The following is a 21,528-nucleotide window of genomic DNA, read 5'->3' as shown; positions in this document are numbered from 1 at the left end:
CATTTTTTTCTTCCCTGTAGAACCCAGAAGACGAGAGCAGGTGAGCATATACATTGCCTATATCCTGTGTCGCACCTACAACGTTGAGCTGTTATCACATAGACATACCGCACATCCTATAATCACATGCTTGTACCATTTGCTTATGACAGGGTGGAATGTGTATAGACAGTATTTCATGCGTTCTTATTAGAGAAGACGTGTTTGTGTTACAGCGATTACCAGCATGTGTATTCTGTCACTTTGATGTAGATCAGGCCCAGCACTGTATAAATACACTTTAACCCTTTCACGTACAACTAACTTGCATAAATACGATTGTCACTTTCACAGATTTTCTAGAAATCTCTGGAGGATAATGTAGTGATACGTTTGGTGAAGTTATTTGCGGCATGTTAATTTTGTTTTAAAAGATATTTGTATTGTCTGACTGTACTAGCCTTTGAGAAACAAAATTGTATAAGCAATATTCCGAATTTTTGGTTAGTGTTTTATGTGCGTATATAATCCTGTTAATTATGTTACTATATTCTTGCCTATTAGTGTAGTGAGCTGTTAGCACGAGCCTGTTAGAACCTGTACTTTGTAAAGAGACGACCAGCAGTCAGGATTATTGGCTATGGTGTAAATTTGGTATACCAAGCCAGGGTGTAAAGTTTACTTGCCTACTCTCCTGGAATTCCCGGGAGGCTCCCGAATTTTGGGAAGTCCACACGGACCCTCGGAAGAGTAGGCAAAGCTCCCGCATTAGCCGAAATTTACTGCGGTGACTGGAGAGGGCGGGGCTTAATTGCCTCATTAAGCTCCACCCCTCCATTCCATGCTGCAAATTTCAGCTTTTTATAGTGGGGGCGGGGCTATGGTGACGCGACAATGTCACCACACCCTCCCCCTACCTCATGTCACATGACACATTAAATCTTGTTGGCATGTATGGTATAAAGTCTAACGGTGTCTCTATATAGCACCTGTTTACCATATTGGCAAAGCAAGGACGGTGGTACTTTCAATCTGCTCCCACAATAGCATATGTCGGTAGAGTTAATTATCGACCTGGATTATTACCCGTGGTTACACGCTGTGGAGGCAGCCATTTTGGGCCCTGAAGCCAAATCAAATGCAGCTTATCTGTCCACGGAGCTAAACCAGAAGCAGTGGAGGCTGCCTTTTGCAGCCTATTAATTACCTAGTAACCAGGGACATCACTAAGACACGAGGGACTTCTCACCAACGTTGAGTCATCCCACAAAATGGCTCTCTCCTCTGTGTGTATAAGGATAATATGGATATTTACGGATAATATGCATCCTACTATACACAGAGTGAAATATTTTTTACAGTTCACTTCATTATATTAAAAATAGGGTAAATTTGTGTATCTTCCATTAAACGTGTCTGATAACAGCATAGGTAGAGTGTATGAGATCAATAAACCAGTGGCAGCTGGTTAATGTGACTCCTGGTGACAGGTTTCTTAAGTAGACGTAAATCTGCCACCATTAAACCTGTTGTCTGTGGTGACACAGGGATCTGGGAGCAGTAAGTGGCTCTCGGCACGCCGCAGTGACATACTGGGACACAGGGATTTAATGTAAACAACATTTATCCTTCATCACATGAGTGGAGCCTCCTGCAATCTCCCACGTGCTGATCTCTCCACCCGGTTCGCTGTAATCCTGTCAGAGACAGGAATCCTTGGTCTATTTGTAGTCTGGCAACTGGGCCCTGGCCAAGGCTGGACGCACACAGCCAAACATGGTATTCACAGGCCAAATCCTTGTCATAACTATATTCAGGAGCGACACAGTTTAACGCTTTCCTGTCAGGTGATCTGCGAGTGGTGCGGCCGATTCTGAGCATAGTATCTCAAATAAGACACCACATATGTTTGTATGCCTTCAAAAGAAGGGAGATTAATGGGTCTAGAGACTATATTGGGGTACACTTCTAAAAATGTGGGTACAAGTAGTGCAAGGGAACCTGTATAGAGCGCCTGCAGTATTTGCGTGTGTGTATAAAATATATATAATTTGTAATATTATTGACATACTGGGTTTGTCTTGTGCACCTTGTTTGTTACTATTCTGTGCTGCTGGCTAAAATTCAGCCTGGCTGCTGTATGTGTTTGCTGAGCACTTCAAAATATGAGGGATATATGGGCATATATATTAATTAACCCTTTGATTATAAACTGTCATCGTAATGATGACCGATGATTTTTTGGCCCCATTTATGATAAAATCATCCAGGAACATCCGTTAGGATTTCACTTACCTTAAAAGTTCGGTCGTCTGGCTTTCCTCTCCGGTCACTATGGCAAAGTTGCTAAGGTCATGCTTGCGATAAGCAGGTAACAATGCTCTCCCCATAAGCTTCAATGCCTAACGCCATCCATTGCGGCCAAGTTCCAAAAAAATCAAAGATTTTCGGAACTTGTAAAACAATGCAAAACCACAGTCCCCGTCCCCCTCCCCTAGAAACCTATGGGGACTGGATTTGCGTACGAAGTCAGTGGGACCACAGCTGATATCTCTGATTATCTTTAGCCATTCTTTTAATTATGAATCATTTCAAAACTTTATTTTTTCTTGGCTTTTAGGCTAAAAGTACTTTGTGAAACACTGGGGGCATAAAAATGGAGGATGAAAATGGGGATGGGAGGAGACCATAAAAAAGAGAGGGAGGGAAGGGAGGATGGAAATAGGGTAGACCTGAAAGTGTCAGTGGACACAACTGAGCTGAAATACTTTGTGCTGCTGTTATATTCTGATGGTCCAGTTAGTGCCTTCGGCTTTGGAAGGTGGTTGTAGATATGTACATGAGCACGGGAGGGAGGTAGAGGAAGTACCGTGTCTGTGACATGGGGCGTTGATAGACCGTGAGAGATGGATGATTGTCGCTGATTGTAGGAGGGGGGCTGTGCAGTGTTTGACTCGGTACAAGTATAAGTTTCATATGTAAGTTGTATGTAGTTCTTATAAAAGACATGGCTGCCAACATTTTAAGATCATTTCAAGGGACACTTTGCTGCCGAGGTTATGTGAGGGTCGCATTTAATGCTATTGTAATAGCCTCTGGAGCACTGCAATCCCTACCGTGTCCAATTTACTGAATTTCATTATAACGTATTTTTTTGTATTTTAAATACTGCTCTTAAATAAAATGGAACTTTTATAAAGTTCAGTTCATAATAATTGTCTACTACTCCCCAATTTTTGCGATTTCTCCCGGACTCCCGAGAATGCAGGCAAACCTCCCGGGTCCAGCTATCTCTGTCGGTGAAGCGGGTGGGGGTGGGGCTAAACATGTCATTGTGGCCCCACCTCCTGCTGTGATTGGCCGGAATTGACAACGATTGACAGGGGTGGGGCCTAACAACGCAATTCGCGTGGCCACGCCCCCTCGACGGACCCCCTCCCGTAAACCTCCCGTACAGCTTCTTTGAAATATCGGCAAGTATGGGATAGATAGTAAGTGCAGAGTATTACACGCAGAAAGAAAGGAATCCTAATGTGTACTTGGTTACTATTGAACATTTCTTTTATATATATATATATATATATATATATATATATATATATAAAATAAAATAAAAAGTAACAATAAAATGTTTAAAAAAAATATATAAAAAAATGACTGAATCGGCGCATTCTGAAAAACAAATTCTGGGTTCTCTTCCCGACTTTGTTCTTTGCGTATTATGCTCCTAAGTCTGACGTACTGTAGAGTTGGATAACGGCTGCTAACGCCATCCGCAGGTGGAAAGTGGTACTGAGCGTTTTACTTTGGTTAATAAAGGAGACATCTACTATTTCCTGTATTAGTCCATTGGTAAGTGCCTACAATGCTAAAATGTGCCTTAGTAATATGGAAACAGCTAATTTAAGGCTTAAAAAAGCTCAATAAATAGCCCATAGGCCGCTCTGTCTTCACCAACCCCCACCAGTAACAATAAAGGAGGGCGGGGTCCCCATGACAGGGTGAACCTTAAATATGGTCATGCGTAGGTATTAAAACCGGGGCTGGCGCTTGAGGATAAGCGAGTAGCGGAGACCAGGCTGGCGACAGACGCAGGAGTGACGGCCCCTCCCTCAGCGCTAGTTCCTGCCTCCGTTACAGTTCTGATTTTTATGAAAACTAAGTGAGTGACAGATTGTTGTGTTTCAAAAATACGGGAACGGATGGAGGGTGCGTTATAGCATTATGTGAGAACAGATCATTTAATGAAACAGACGCTTCCCCTCTGCTGCTACTTAATCTGAACTTAATCTGAACTGTGGGTGAATCCGATGACCACGACTTCAGAGAAGCCCACAGTGGTGCGTTGCTGTCACTAGACATGTGTGTGTTTGCTATGTGGGACCGGGTTCTGCTGGCTGTCGGAGTTATGGGAATAAGATGGGATAGTTCATCCTCTATGTCCATCTGAGCTGATGTGAGTTTTGATCTGAGGAATTACATACTCCAGAAATCGCCAGCAATGATTTGGGATTTTGGAGAAGACACAGCGGCTGATTTAGAGTTGAAGGCGTTGGAGCTCCGAATGTACATAGGAAAAGATGCACTTATAAAAATTGTATTTACTGACCAGTATTCATCGAATGCTTCTCGAGAGTCGTCCAGCTGTATAAACATAGCATTGACGTTAGACGTACTACTGTATATACCTACGCACCATAACAGTGTTACTAGCAAGTACAAAAGTCGCATTACTCTATTTGTACACAGTATAATAACCTAACGAAGTATCATATATAGAACAGAGATTAGTGTCTGGAAAGTTATTAATAAATGTCTAAAACACATTTCCACCTAAAATGTAATGAAATAAAAACAGAAAAATACTAATGAAATTAAATACAAACGATCAATTAAGTAATGCGAATATATTGCTGCAACTGGGCATACATCATATTATCATCATCATCACCATTTATTTATATAGCGCCACTGATTCCGCAGCGCTGTACAGAGAACTCACTCACATCAGTCCCTGCCCCATTGGAGCTTACAGTCTAAATTCCCTAACATACACACACACAGACAGAGAGAGAGAGAGACTAGGGTCAATTTTGATAGCAGCCAATTGAGCTACCAGTATGTTTTTGGCGTGTGGGAGGAAACCAGAGCACCCGGAGGAAACCCACGCAAACTTGTGGAGAACATACTGAACAAACTATAACCGCAATGCTAATGATTAAAGTGCGATCAGCAGGAAGGGCCAATGAGCAATCGGCCAATTAGAACGGGCTAGCTAGTCACCATCATTAAGTATCACTCCACCTGTCTCCGGCACCTGTAAGTGATACCCGTCCTAAAATGTTATCTTCTGATATGTCCACGTCTGACGGTGTCGCAGTTATGTGTGCGCACCGTTATTGTACCCTGTCTGTACTCTCCTGCTCCTGTCCGCTCACATTCACACTCCACGATACTCATACTTTAGTACTCTTGCAGACGGAACACTATTTAAAAGCAGCATCTTAAAAATAGTCTAAAACTTAATGGAATGTGGGGGTGGTGGGAAAAAAAAACAGGTTTGGAGCAGCATCTGGTCCCTGTGTGTGCAGATGGAGGGGGAGGTTGGGTATACAGTAAAGTTAGTTTGCATCTGTGGAAAAAAACGCATGTTTTTTTTTTTTTGTAAGATATTCTATGTGGGGTCCAGGCAGATTTTGAAACCCATCCAAGTTTGTTTTTTTTTTGCACTGGGTCCTGTTATAAACGACTTGTAGAACATATGTGCGTTATTGGCTTCAGCTGTGTGTGTTACTAGGAGGGGGACGTGTGAATTAGTTGGGATACAGTAGTGCGTATTGTGAAGGGGGGGTGCCAAGCAGGCTCATTTGGCATCTGGCAACGTGGTCTACTTGGAATGGGTAAAGTGGCATAGCCTGATCCTGTTGGGGCATTGGCTTAAAATGCACCCCTCCTTGTGTCCTCCTTTTATCTTTACAAATCTGGTGAGCCTAAGGCTGTGTACACACTATACAAAATTTCTCTCTATGTGATAGCCTTAACGATTTAACCAACGATTAAAAAAAAAAAAAAAAAAATCCACATCAGCAGCCGATTCATGTGTACACACTATACACGTTTTACACGGTTACCGTCAGATCTGTGCTCTCTCTGTCATAACCATCGGCTGAAAAGATAGTGACTTTACACACTCCATAGAGATCTATGGACACTGCCGGTCGTGAGTGCTTACACACTGCAGGATTGGAACAACATTGTTCCATCGGGCAACACGGTGGCTAAGTGGTTAGCACTTCTGCCTCACAGCACTGGGGTCATGAGTTCAATTCCCGACCATGGCCTTATCTGTGTGGAGTTTGTATGTTCTCCCTGTGTTTGCGTGGGTTTCCTCCGGGTGCTCCGGTTTCCTCCCACACTCCAAAAAACATACTGGTAGGTTAATTGGCTGCTATTGAACTGCCCTTAGTCTCTGTCTGTCTGTGTGTATGTTAGGGAATTTAGACTGTAAGCTCCAATGGGGCAGGGACTGATGTGAGTGAGTTCTCTGTACAGCGCTGCCGATTCAGTGGCGCTATATAAATAAATAGATGATGATGATTCAACAAGATTTTTAGTCTGGTTTAAATATTAAATGAAAGAATATGATGAGCTTTGGAATGATAATCGTTCATCGTTGTACACACTAACGCAGTATGTGGCCGAACGTTCGTTTATCGTGTGATTGGCCCGATAATCAGCTGAAAACACTGTAGTGTGTACCCAACCTTACACTAATTCTATATCTCCTTGTTGGGAGAGGGATGGTCGGGATTAATCTGCAGGACCAATGACTCTTAGATGGGTGTTTTCTGTACAGCGTGATAAGATCTCATTACTGACTGAATATCACTTGTGGATACTTTTTACCAAGACTATAGTCTTGTATCCCAGCACAGTCTGATATCCATCTTATAAGTTATCAGTGGCCATAATTCTGTGTCCTATTAATTGGGGTCACAAAGGACACGGAAGACTCTCCGTTTAGATAAGATCAGAGCACCATTGTGGAAGCCAATTTATTTCAACTTCAATTTAGTGGCTCTGCAATAATGAGAGAGATGCAATTTATAGCTTATGCTACAGAAAACACTAAAAGAAACAGTAATGGCTAATTCTATTCAGAACAAACTAACTTACACCCCTAATAACAGAACGGTGGCGGTCCTACGCCTCATTTTTGTCAATGTAGCAACATTTCTTCGTGAAATTGGTTTCTAATACAGGAACTGATTGGACGGAGGGCGGGTCTGTGCAGGCCCCGCCCCTTCCGACAGTTGTCAGTGTAGCACAAGAATCAGGAATCCGAGAGTCTTACGGAATGTCCGTGAGATTCCCGAATTTCGGTTATGTTTCCCAGGAGAGCAGACCATTCTCATAGTGAAGTGGGGGGGCTGGTGATTTTTCCGCAGGGGAGGATCCAAAATGACACAATTCGCCGCGGCCCGCCCCTCTCCTCACCTCCTCTCTCGGAAAGGAGATATATGAAGTAGGCAAGTAAAAAAGCTAAAAAATATTAACTAAGAAAAACAAAAAACCTCTTTATATTCTTGTTTTTTCACAGCTATCGAATTTTGTTCATAACGAACTGTAGCCATATCAAATTATTAGGTACTATTTGTGTTTTATTTATAGACACCTGTATGTTTTATTGCTCAAGATGCGCATAATAATACTAAGACACAAATTGCTACATTATGTGAACTATATTTGATTTTGATCCTAGGTGACAAAATGCTCTAGTTGATGTTTACAATGATACAAGTGCATTAATATGAATCTAATTGTATTTTGATGTATTTCATCTTACTCACATTTTTTCACATCAATCAATTTCTGTTTATAAGGAACTGAGATCATATTAAATTATTAAGCATCATTTATTGCGTAGGGTTCTACATGTCGTTTTTACCCGGGATGTATTAATTATATATAGACATAAATCGCTGCGGTACATTAGCGATATTTACCTTTTGATTTTGTGTGATATAAAAGTATATTGTATTCTGATAGATCTGAGGTCGTATTGTAAACATTAGATTCATAACCTCGTTATCCAATCACGCTGTGGAGGGCTGGGCTAAAGTTAGCCCGGTCGGCAGCCGCAGTGTCCTTTACCATTTCAATATAGTGGCTGGGACTTAATGCTAGGAGGGGGCGGGTTGAATCCTCCCTATTGGTCAGCAGCCTTGCCACTCTCTGACCGGACAAACGTTGCTACGGACGACGTTGAACAGAGACGGAGTCATTCACTATAAGAGATTGATCTAGAGGCTACATCGGGTTGCCTTGCAAAAGATAATTAGCGAAACGCGTATCAGCGGTGTAGCGCACCCCTTACCATCAAACAAATGCTTTACTATTCAGAATGTTGAGCTAGATAGCGATCAGACTATTAGTTCAGAGGAAACTACCAGGGGCTGTTCGCTACAATTATAATTAACAATATACAATATAACATTGGGGTCATCTGTATGGGTGGCTCATATAAAGATAATGGGCAGAGATTATATACCCTGATATGTCCTCATTAGGAAGGGAGCGTCATATATAGGATAACTCCCAGTTGTATTGTGAAGATTTAAGAAACCAATCCATAGGCAAACCGAGGGGGGTTTCCTAGTGCCCGGAAACCCCCTCCAAGCCTGGGGCACTGTATAGTTGAGGTGGCTGGACCCTGCCCCCGCTTTACACGGCTCTGCTTGAAAAGGGAGAGCTGCGTGCACTACTGTTAGGTTGCCCATGTATATTATAGAGATAGGAAGAGTTGGAGAGCAGCCAAGCACTATCTAATATTATATCCACGCCCCCATGCATGCTGGCCACGCCCACTGGCGGCGTGGTGTGGAAATCCCCCCTCTACAAATCCTGCATTTGCCCCTGCAACCATTCACTCTATAGATTGAATCTACCTCTATATATACAATATTATCATCCAACAATACTGCCTGCTCTGAAACTAGTAAGCAGACAGAGAGCTGTATTTGAGGATTCGTTTATATGAGGAGGTTTATTATCTTTATTATAAATAATTGGTACAGCGGCGCACAATGGTAGTCTAACTGCTATTTTTAACAGTTGTTAATATTTTCATCAACATACTTACTGTTTCCATTCTTTTAGTATTTCGCTAATCATATGCAGACACAGATTATTTTATGAGTATATAATTCATTAGCATTGTAACATTTATTGCATATCAATAAAGTTTGAGTATTAACGTTTAGACTGTGAGTGCCCTAGATACACATTTCTCCTTTTTCTTTCCAGTTCCAGTGTATTGTCCTAAATGTGTGGGTGCACCTTCCCTCTGAGTTTCATAAAGAGTATAAATCAATATAATAAATGAATAACTTAATAATCAATGAATAAGGAGGAATGAAATCTACCCGGTGCGATATATATCCTGTTTATGGGTGAAAAAGCAGACTGCAGGCATTTAAACTGCTGTGATGTCACTGACTCCACCCCTGCACATGAATCAACCAATCTACACAGTGCATATCTCAAGACAAGGCTGCCTAGTTATTAGTCTGGAAGTTTGTTTGTCTAGTCCTTGTGCCTTTCCTTTGTGTATTGTGTACCCTATACTTCCCACCTCTCCCGATTTAGGCTGGACAGTCACTATTTGAGCAGAGGTAGCCTAGTGCAAGACACGCCCCTGTAGTAACGGGGCCACGCCTCTTGTTGCGCTAATTACATCCCAAGTACAGTTGTTGAAAAGTTGGGAGGTTTGGTATCCTGTATTTCTTGTCCTATTGTTTATCCTGTGTCTGCCTTGTGTTGGCACCTTTCATTGTCCTGCCCCCCGTAACTTGCCCTTCTGTAGTCCCAAATCTCCTTGTTTCCTTGGGCATCCCAGCACCCAAGGACAGTTCTGAGGAGAAGGGAGACTGCCATAGGTCCAAGAGCACCCTGGGACAAGGAACATGTTTCTCCAGGAGTGGTGTGGTCTTCCAGTCCTTTTTTATACCCCATTCATCTATTATTCGTTATTGTATCTGTTATCCTGTTTTATGTTTTCATTTGACTCCTGGGGGTATATTTTTACCGAACTGCGGGTTTGGAAAAGTGGAGATGTTGCCTATAGCAAACAATCAGTTTCTAGCTCTCATTTATTTAGTACATTCTGCAAAATGACAGCTAGAATCTGATTGGTGGCTGTAGGCAATATCTCCACTTTTTCATACACGTTTAGTAAATATACCCCCTGGTATTGACCCCTTCCTGACTATCCATTGACCCTTTGCTACATGACTGCTCACTCCTGGCTGTCTTTTTGTTCAGACTCTTTCCCTTGGTAACTGCTTCTGTCTTGCTTTATCCATGAGTCCTAATGCCTTACTCATACATGCCAACTCTCCCAGAATGTCCGGGAGACTCCCGAATTTTGGGTAGGTCTCCTGGAATCCCGGGAGAGCTGGCGATTCTCACGCATCTGCTCGCTTCATTAAATTAGAGCCGGCATTTACGGACGGAGGGGGCGGAGCCTCACGATTTGCGGCATCTTGGCCCCACCCTCTGTGATGTAACGCTTCTTTGGAGTCTTTTTACCGCTGTAAAAAGGCCCAAAACAGGCATTACTTTACCAGGGGCGGGGCTAAAATTACGCAATTCATGAAGCCCCGCCCCCTCCACCAATACACCCATCGTGCACACCGGGATCTCCTGGACCCGGCCAAAATAAGGTCCCAGGATAGCCACACTGTCCACTTATGTTATTTCCTGCCCTGGGACTCCCTTCTCCCTCAGTTATTGACCAGCAATCTCCTGCCGATCATTACATAGTCACCATGCCCGCTCGATCCCTCCAAACATGGCCGCCCTGGGCTTGGCAGTATACAAACACTCCAGTTATTTCATGTATATAATAAAACTCATTAATACACAGCCTTTGGTATAAACCATGGCTTTACTTGCTTGTTGCAGTTGGAGCCTCCTGTCTTGAATTATAGGTTTTGTAACACATGGTGTTAATGAAACAAAATTCTGACCCGGGAGCATATAATCCAGCATCGGGTCTTATTCGGTTCCCGTAGGCGTCAGACTGACAGCAGCCTAGCGGGAGAAGCCCTGCTGACTATCACCTTCACAATAGATACAGAGATTGTTTTATTACAGCAGAATACCAGATGAAGGATGAAGATTGATGCCGCCTGTGGAGCATTGCTCAGTTGGCGGCTTGATAGGGGTCAACGGGCCGGTGTCTCTACACTTCTAACAGGTTAAGCTAATTACTTCGGAATTGCCACTTGACTGGCAAAATGATTCTGCTGGTAAAGTAATTTCACTTGCTCATTATAAATGGGATTATATCAAGGGGCTTCCACGTTCTTCTCTGACAGGGAGAGCACAAACAGGCTCTTTTAATAAGATTAAGCGGGGTCATTTTGGAGTAGGCTTTTTGGATGATAGACAAGACAGAAATACATTATTTCTCAGTTATGGGGAAATGTAGCAAGAGGAAAAATGATGGTGCTGTGAAGTGAGTAAATGTCACAGTTTTGCAGGTTTCGCTTCCACGCACACGCTTAAAAAATTGTTTCACTCGGTTTCATATGTGACCTAATTATTGCTGGTTCTCCAACCGATTCTGAAGTTGGAAAATTTGCAATAATTTCTGGAACTTTAAAAAAGAACAAAAGTGATTTGACGGTGTTCTAGCAGGTTCCAACATTACAAAAGTAACCATTTAAGATGGATATAGTATTTTTAATATTTTTTCCATGCAAATTGCCAATTTGTACTTTAACACTGTAATGTTCACTGTTCCAATTAAATAAAACACATTAAAAATACTATAAAATGTAGTCTCTTAGGCTGAAACAAGCCTGAGCATGGTCAAACCCCACTGTAGATTATTTTAATGTCTTTTAGCTACGGACTACGAGTTTGAGTTAACAACCTTGCCGTTATAAACTAGACTCCATGATGGTTGTAACAAAAATTTGATTGAATTTTGAACTGGCTGGAATAGTACTTACCTGAGCTGCGGGGAGCAAATCAGAAACCAGCACTGGATTACAAACGGGTACAGGACTGGCACCACTAGGCAAACCTAGGCTGGCACCCAGGGTGCTCCCGCCTGCCCTGACCGAAAGCAGTGTTCAAGAAGAGCGGCAGTGAGTGGCAGATATTTCTTAACGTCTCCAGATGTGATCCTTTTTAGTTTACTTCTACCAGTTGTTATTTCATGACCCATATAAAAATGAGATTTATTTACGGTACTCTAGAATCATGGGGGGCGTCATTTTGGCCCTGCCCCCCGTAAAACTGTAATTCACGTCGTGGGGGGCGGGGCCAAAATGACACGATTGGCCTCGCCCCGCCCTCCAAAATGGCGTGATTCACCGAGATTGGGATGCGGAAGAAATGCCAGCGAGCCCGGGAGTCTCCCGGACTTTCCGGGAGAGTTGGCAAGTATGCTTAAATAGGACATCAGTGGGTATGACTTGTATAAGATCTCCTGTAGAGGGTCATACCTCTATCTGTGGGGTGACGGGGAAAGGACCCCAAGTCTGCCCCCCGCACCCCCGCCATTGTAGCTCCACTCTGGCAAACGGAGGGGCATGTTGTACGATAAATAACAGCTTAATATTTTCAGTGAATAGCATAGGAAATGCAAGTCTGCTTCATAAGAGGACGTCTGAGGCTTGTCTCTCCTGAGTCTGCAATGAAATGAAGTTTTAGGACTGTGTGATTGTAACGAATATATCTCGTTTTACAAGCACGGTTTATTTTCCCTCACACGGGCAGTAAAATATACGAGCACAGTTTTATTGTGTACAGATAATTTATCTTCTATGCATATTTGAATTTCTGTGTGTGTGTTTGTGTGTATACAGACTTATGGGGACTCGCTCATAAAAGCCAAAAACATTAAATGACTTGATAGATGAAAATAGCAACAGCGCCTCCATGTTGTACATGTTGTTCTAAATAAGTTATTCATAGTTTATAAGTAAGAACATTATTTTTGGATAAAAGTTCAGGGAAACTTTTGTTAGAACAAACTTATTTTTTTGAAGAATAGAATTTGTTCATACATCCATGACTGGCTGTAGAACTCTGGGGCCACTGTATCTTATAAAAGCCATATTTGTCCCATGTTGTTTATTGTGCGTTGACCGTTCAGTCTCTCAGACATGGAATGAGTTAGACTTCGGTGGTGTTCAACAAAACTAAACATGTATAATAACTGATCTTCCTGCAGATTAGTGCGTGACCACAGGTACAAAGCATTGCTCTCCCGTGGTCCTGCAGGGCACAAGAGGATTGGAAGTAGAACCCAGGTGAATTCATTGTCTGCAAAGAAAATTATTAACAATAATAATATTTATTTAGTGTCCATATACTCCAAAGTGCTTTAATTCTGCTTGCCAGTGGACACATTTAAGTAGAGCACGGTGCTTTATTTTCGTTGGGTTATAACCCAGCTCTGTTGTGCTGTCTGCACTGGAGACAAATGTTTTCGGCTTTGAGTCCTAGTCCAAGGCAATGAAAATAAGCAATTCCCCCTACTGATATATTGACATCGCTGAAAAGCGCAGCAGGATTGTCGAAAGGGAAAAAAAAAATATTTAGTAAATGTTGCAAACCGATGAATTAATGTCACGTCAAGAGAACATTAAACAGTCAGATTCTGCTTTGATTCCTGTTCCATCCCTGGGTCGAAGCATCCGTGATTTACAGACAAAGTTGACGCCATCATTTTGGGAAGGTATTTAAGGTGGGCTTCAACGTTTCACAAGAATCTTTAGTCTCTACTTCAGCATTTGTTTGTTGTGCTGCAGAGTTACAGTTTTATGTTCTGTTGGTTGAAGTGTACCATGCGGGGACATTTGTTGTTCTATAGCAGAAATGAATGGCATAACTGGGAGTATTTCACACACCGTAATGTTACTTCAAGTGATGGTGAAGTCAGTGAACTCCTCAGTTAGGAACACAAAATGCTTTCACGTTCTATTTAGAAGCCGAGAGTTAGTTTTACTCCTTTTCTCTTTGCTGCTGTTTTGGCCTAATGGGAGCAGCGACCCACTCGGAGTGGAAATGGGGGGAAAAAAATCCACTCGAATGGTATAATAACCTTACTTAATAGACAAACTCTAGTCTGTTTATAACAGAAAGGTTATAACTCATTCTGCACCGCGCCCACAATGTCCCTGAATAGTTACATTTATTATGTGTATGTGTATATATATATATATATATATATATATATATATATATATATATATATATATATATATATATATATATATATATTTTTTTTTTTATTATTATTATTTATAATTGTTGTTTCTTGGCTGATGTGACAATCTGACATTAAATATCATCCGTAGATTTTATTGGAACAGTATCAAATGATTGATCAAATGATGATAATGGTAAATTACTTGCTAGCGGTTTGTAGACAGGGCTCCATCTGAGCATCACAGTGGCTCAGTGGTTAGCATGTCTGCCTCACAGCAGTAGGGTCATGAGTTCAATCCCCAACTGTGTGGAATTGTAATTTAACCATCATCATCACCATTTATTTATATAGCACCACTAATTCCGCAGCGCTGTACAGAGAACTCACTCACATCAGTCCCTGCCCCATTGGAGCTTACAGTCTAAACTCTCTAACACAGACACACACAAACTAGGGTCAATTTGGTAGCAACCAATTAACCTACCAGTATGTTTTTGGAGTGTGGGAGGAAACCGGAGCACCCGGAGGAAACCCATACAAACACGGGGAGAACATACAAACTCCTCACAGACAAGGCCGTGGTTAGGAATTTAACTCATGACCCCAGTGCTGTGAGGCAGAGGTGCTAACCACTGAGCCACCGTGCTGCCCATAACTGCTCTCTCCAGGCAGTGGTGGAATAGCTGCCATTGCAGGCGGTGGGTATGGGGCCCAGCTGTGAGGAAGACCTGAGTGTACACTCGATTAAACTGGACAATCTGTACAGTGCCATGTATAATTTAACATGCTTTATTAATATCCTACTTGTGCATTTACCACTTTGGTTGTCCACTGCTCCGCCCACGTTCAGCGCATTGCTAATAATCCTGACCAGTCTGTTCTGACCGTAAAGCTGACTTCTGTGTACATTCACATAGATGGCACCGTCCCGCAGTTAGGCAAAGTCTTGAGTTGTGTAGCAACAGCGGGTCACAGCAATAGAAACCACACCAAGGCCACTGGGGGCCAGTGTGCTGTGACCCACATGGGTTTAGGGTTACTTGTTTCTTTTCTTGTCCTCCTTGCCGCTGCGAGAGCACCAGTGAGTGCACTGCAAGAGCACTAGTGAGTGCAGTCAAAAGGGAGTGATATGAGAGCAAGTCCAAGGTTGGAGAGATGGGGGAGAGCTCTGACAAAGGCATGTACTGCTGATAAGACCATAATTGTCTACTGCCCTGTAATGTTCAGGAGACGCACAGATTTTGGGAGTTGGAAGAGTAGGCCACTCTCTCCGATCCAGGAAGATCTTCTAGCAAACTGGACGGGGTTGTGATGACGTGATTTGCAGCGAATTGCACTATCACAACCTTCACGCGAAGGTGTGAAATGTGGCAACGCGCACCGGGATTTGGGACTGTGATGATGTAACTCACGTCATCATGTCCCCTGCACATCGACGTTCCCTCTGGTATAAAAAGTAGGATAGTATGGGTATGACAACTGAGGAAGAGCTAGGTATATTGTGTCACTGATTAAGAGTGGGGTGATCAGGAAGACCCCCGGGTTGATTTTGGCCAGGCTTCCTTATAACCAGTCACATGTGCAAATTCAACTTTAAACAGAACAGGCAATCCTGAGCCGTATTGCCCATTGAATGTATCTTCCATTGTTTTTATAACAGATAGTTTTATAATTTCATGCCATTTTAACTTTTCTATTACTATTTGCATGTTCATATCTCTTATCTTCCTAATGTCCGCATATATTGTCAGGTACAAACACCCAGAATTGGGCCATTGATTTCGCGTACGGTATTCCAGAGACATAATGGTATAACAGAGGAGATTATTTTTGTACTTTCCAAATTGCATTTCTTCCAGCGAAGTGTTCCCTCATTAGATAAGGCGAGCAGGAGAAATTAGGCTTTGTTTGCACAAACTCCTAGAGAACACACAGTGGGATCTGAGTCTGTGTATCAAGAGGATTAGTTAGATCAAATGACTCATGCATAAGAAATTAGAAAATAAGTAGCTATTCTGCAGATGTATCAAAGTGTATACTGTGTGACTTTACCATGCTTTCTCCCACAGGCGTAAAGAGTGTATCTGCAGACTTGAAAGTACCACTTATACAATACTGCGATAGTGTCTGACTCATTGACTTATTGGCCCTTTAAGCTGATGATATAATGACTCTTCGTAAGGGCTGAATAATAGACTTGTGTTTAAAAGTTGTGCAGTTCTAAATCAAAGGGCAGTCTCGTCCATCATAATCCTTAAATTAACGGGCAATCCATTAATCAAATTGATGCGACTGATTTTTCTTACTATCCGGTTTACTAATGCTGTCACTCCCTGACCGACGCTGGGCTGGCTGACTGTCTCCTCAAGGTTACAATTTAAAATTCCGGTTCTCGTCTACAAAAATCCTTGCAATGCTGCTTTTTCCTATATCTCTTATCTCTAACCATGTTCTCTGGTCCTATGAAGACCTATGCCTATCATTCTCCCTTATTAGCTCCTCCTACTCCCATCTCCCAAGATTTCTCCTGTGTTGCATTTATACTCTGAAATTCACTGCCTTGGCCAATCAGACAAACTTCTCTCCTTGTAAAGTTTTAAGATATCTTGGAAACACATCTCTTCAGGGAGGCTTACCACATTCCATAAGTGTTATATCCCTTAGTTAAGAAGTTAACTCCATCCCATTTATTTATTCTTTATCTCCAGCCGCCACACTACAACTCCGCCATTACTCCCTTGTTGTATCCTCCACCAACATCTATTCTTTTTACACTTTGTGCTTGTACAGTAAGTAGCTGGGTGACCAGTTTACAGAGTATTGTTTAGCACTTTGACACATGTGTGTATGTTAGGGAATTTAGACTGTAAGTTCCAATGAGGCAGGGACTGATGTGAGTGAGTTTTCTGTACAGCGCTGCGGAATCAGTGGCGCTATATAAATAAATGGTGATGATGATGATGATGACAGCCCACTTCTACCTTATGTCTTGTTTCCTTCATCTCCTTTCCTTCATCTCTCTTTTACAGCGTTACAGAAAATGCTGACACTAATATAAATTATTGATAACAATGTTTGACAATTTATAGTGACCAGTATGATTAGATATACCAAATCTCTCATCCACTCTCTGCTCAATTCTCGTTTAGACTAGAGATGCTCACTGACCCCGTGAACTGGTTTTGGTTTTGGATCTGGATTAGCTTCGTGTTTTGGTTTTGGCAAAACCGCTCCTTGTTTTTGGTTTTGTATTTTTTTAGAACAAATCGTAAAATATGCTAAAATCACATATTTTTCCTCTTTTTTTTGTTCCTACATTATTATTAACCTCAATAACACTAATTTCAAGTCATTTGCAGTAAATTTTGGCCACCTCACAGGTCACTATTATTTTCATACACTTTCGGACAAATACTGCAGCGACCTGGCTGGATGGTAAGCAACAGAGCAATGACTCAAACACACGGCAGTTCCTAGCACATCTAGGACACATTGGCACACAGCAGTGGCAGAAAAGAAAAATGGTGCAAGATGAAATTGTCCTTGGGCCCGAACCGTTATGTTGGAACTTAAAAAGGAATCAAAAAATTGCGAGATCCGACGATGTAACAATGACGTTTTGCCTTGTTTTCAATTCTGAGGCCGCGCAAAAGTACCAAACCGGCTCGGTACTCGGATCCCCTAAGTTCAGGTGCGCTCGGTTTTCAAGGAACCGAGCCTGAGCATCTCTAGTTTAGACTATTGTAACCTCGTTCTTACTGGCCTCCCCCGCACTCAATGCTGCTGCTAGACTTATCTTCCTCTCTCGCCGATCCACCTCTGTCTCTCCCCTCTAACAAACGCTTCTCTGGCTCCCCTTCCCTAACAGAATCCTTTTCAAGCTCCTCATCCTCACATACAAGGCCCTCTCCAACTCCACTGCTCCCAACATCTCCAACGTCCTCTCTATTCACATTCCATCCCGCCCGCTGAGATCGGCCCACGATCGTCACCTCTCTTCCCCTCTGATAACCTCATCTCACTCTCGTATTCAAAACTCCAGCGCTGCCTCCCTTCACTGAAATGATCTTCCACGTTCTATCAGAACATCCCCAATCAGTGCAGCTTGAAACGGACATTGAAAACCCACCTATTCTTAAAAGCCTCTCCCTCTCTCCCCTTCTTCGCCCTTCCTCCTTCTTGCCCCATGTGACCCTGTCCCCATTTCACACCATGTGTCTTCAGTTTGTCCGCCCCTCCCTTTTAGATTGTAAGCTCCTCTGAGCAGGGCCCTCTCTCCTCCTGTTTCCACCACTTTTAACTTTGCTCTCCAGCTACTCTGCCCATCTACATCTTGGGCTTTCTGCCCACTGACTCCTCTCTTGTTTTTTTTTTCTGCACTTTTTCAGTGGCTCTTAACCTGTTTTTTGTATCGTACTGTTCTACCTTGTACTGTCTTACTCTTTGTACCTGTATGGTGCTGTGGACACTTTGTGGTGCCCTATAAATAAAAATGAATAATAAATATTTCTGTGTATTCTACAAAATGCCCATGATTCATACGCTACACTCATACTAGCAAACATCGGAATATAATATTTAGGGATGCTTTCCTGGCTGATCAACAATTTAGGCTGAACGAGATGCTATATTGACTATGTAGGCATGCAACGAAAAAAGTCCTGTAACCGAGAATGGGAGGATGTAATGAGGGTGGATGAGAGACGCAGATCTTGTGTAGAATGGAGTTGCCGAGTTGGGAGATATTTTGTGACAAGAGAGGAGATGTATGTTGGTGCAGCTTTGTTGATGGCCTTGTAGGTTAGTAAAAGTATTTTATATTGGATTTGGTAGAAAACGGGCAACCAGTGTAGAGACTGACAGAGGGGTTCAACAGAGGAATAACGATTTGCAAGGAAAATCAATCTTGCTGCAGCGTGCAAAATAGATTGTAGGGGTTTGAGTCTGTTTTGGGGAAGACCATTATGTTTCCTTTCAGTCTTCCTCCCTTCAATTTCTATCTGTGTCCCCTTTTCCTAGAAACCCTCAAATATACAGATTTCCTATTAGTATATGTGAATGTTCTATGCTGTAGAATCACCTCTAAGTCACCTCTGTCCGTTCCTTCCTCTGAGCTCTGTATTTCCTGATAAGTTGCTCTGCAGCATTTGCACCATTTTAGTCGCCCTTCTCTGATTTTTATGTTATGTTTTCCATTTAAATGACGGGGTGCTATCTCATCCAAGTGAATTAGTTTTCTTATTACTGTTTTATTCCCTCATTAAACTCCAAATTACTATTAATTAAAAACACCATTTCCTTCAATCCTGTTGCTTCTACGATTCCTGCTTTTAGATTTTTTTGAAAGGATGAAAGAGGGCAATGGTCTGTGTCTGTGGCGGAGGGAGGACTTAGGCTACCCATTATCTCTGTGTCTCGCTTTTCTGGTATTGTTGACTGACCTCAGCAAGTGTTGACCAGAGGCAACGCTTACTTTACTGCTCTATCAGGAAGGAGCACGCCTGAAGCCAAGCCAAAGCCTCTTCATTGATTTCAATGGAGCTTGTATGTTTGCTGCAGTTTTGCTAGTTAGATTTTTTTGAGCTTACTCTCTTGGAATGTCCGGGAGACTCACAAAATTCGGGTCAGTCTCCCGGACTTCTGGGAGAACAGGCAAGGCTCCCGCATCCTGCAATTCCCTGGCCAAAATAACGCAATTTGCGGTGAAGTGCGCCATTTTGGCCAGCCCCCCTGTGACGGAAATGACAGTTTGTCGCAGGGGTGGGGCCAAAATGACGCAATTGACCATGCCCCGCCCCTCCCGCCCTCTATTCACGCCCCTCTCCCGGACTGCACTGTTTGAAAGTAGGCAAGTATGGTTTTGAGCCATTTGGTGTGTAGTGGCCCCCATATTACTGATGTGTTCTGGAAACAAAGGTTATTTATGAGGCCCTTCTGCTAGTTTACCTCAACTGCACATTGATTAGCGCATTTGTGGCTTGTCATTCATGCACCTGTGAAGAGTGCCCCTTGTGGCCAAAACTGCAATTACATGTGGTCCTTTCTACCCCGGCTAGCTGGTGGGTTCGGGCAATCCATACACTGGTGGTTTAACAGAGTCCCATGTGGGCAGACTCTAGAGCCATGGTGTGGTGCTGTGCAAATTAAATTTGGGCACCAGGCCATCTCTGTTCAAATCATGAAATACAAAGTTTATTTATAACTTCAGCACAGAAAAGCATAATGGTTGCAAGAATAATCATATTTTAAACGCCAATCTCCTCCTGCACAATGCTTCAGTAGATATTAGTGCTTCCTATTTACTCCATCTCACTCCTGCACATTGCTCATAGATCCACAGTGTGTTACATTATACCAGCTGCTGGGAGCTGTAGTTCCACAGTCACAGACTACAGGTGCATCACACAGACTTTACATATGATACAGATGAACCGATAGACATGGAGGCGACCTCAGATGCTCAGAGCCTCCATCTCAATCTCCAGGGCCTCTATCCTTTCAGGAGGTGCAAACATCCCCTTATGCAGTCCCCTGCCATACAGACTCCTCTTAACTTAAAATTATCCACCGTGCAGTGACCCCCCTCACGGTATGGGGGTCATTCCAAGGGGGCTACTCCATGGGGTGCCTGCAGGAAGGGTCTCTCCAGACTTTTTTTACACTCTGCCTTTTACCCTGTAGTGCCAACACTGTGTCTACAGAGGTGATGTGACTTCTGGGGCACCCCTGCTGATATCTTTGACTGTGGCCCTTTAACTGTTATGGGCTCTTCCTCTCTCGCTCATTAAACTGCCCCCCTCCATGGCAGCCACTTTCAATATGTTGAGGCCACTCCAGGCACGGGGGAGTACCTTTCTGGTGCCTCCTGGTAGTGAGGGGTCTAGACACCCCAACTAGTGGGGTTATAAACGTGTATCCCCCCTACCTTTCTGATTTGGGTCTGGTGGGACTTTAAATAACAGGGTTCTCTACCCTTTTTTCTCTTACCCCTGCAGGTGCTATTACAATTTGGTGCCTCGTGGCACACACCCTCCATCCCAAATACCGGAGGAGCCCAGGACTCCCCCGTCACCAGTCCCGGGTCTCCGGCAATATGCCCGCACTCCCTCCTCGATCATTTTTCCTTGTATTGCTCTGGGCGGCTCTCCCCTCATTTTGCCCATTACAGATCAACGCATGCGCCCTATAACATTCCAGTGCTTGTGGATGGGCACCTGGCGCTTACAGGATCACCGAAAGCAGGTTTCATCTCCCTCCGTTATTCCTGTGCTTTCACAGTCGCCGCTGCAGGATATAAGTGTTGATTCGCTGTGTACAGT

General features: G+C 43.0%; 1 protein-coding gene across 2 annotated transcripts in view; it reads left to right on the top strand.

Annotated features, from left to right (window-relative positions):
- The window catches only part of TRIM44 (tripartite motif containing 44), a 70,693-nt gene that overhangs the window by 14,265 nt on the left and 34,900 nt on the right, over positions 1 to 21,528 (top strand). For both annotated transcript variants that reach the window (XM_075188350.1, XM_075188349.1), the window contains exon 4: positions 21 to 40. In XM_075188350.1, coding sequence (XP_075044451.1) covers positions 21 to 40 — 20 coding nt within the window. The remainder of the gene's footprint in view (positions 1 to 20; positions 41 to 21,528) is intronic.

The sequence above is a fragment of the Mixophyes fleayi genome, chromosome 10 (genome assembly GCF_038048845.1).
Source record: "Mixophyes fleayi isolate aMixFle1 chromosome 10, aMixFle1.hap1, whole genome shotgun sequence".
Lineage (NCBI taxonomy): Eukaryota > Metazoa > Chordata > Amphibia > Anura > Limnodynastidae > Mixophyes > Mixophyes fleayi.
This window is presented reverse-complemented; position numbering and strand designations above follow the sequence as displayed.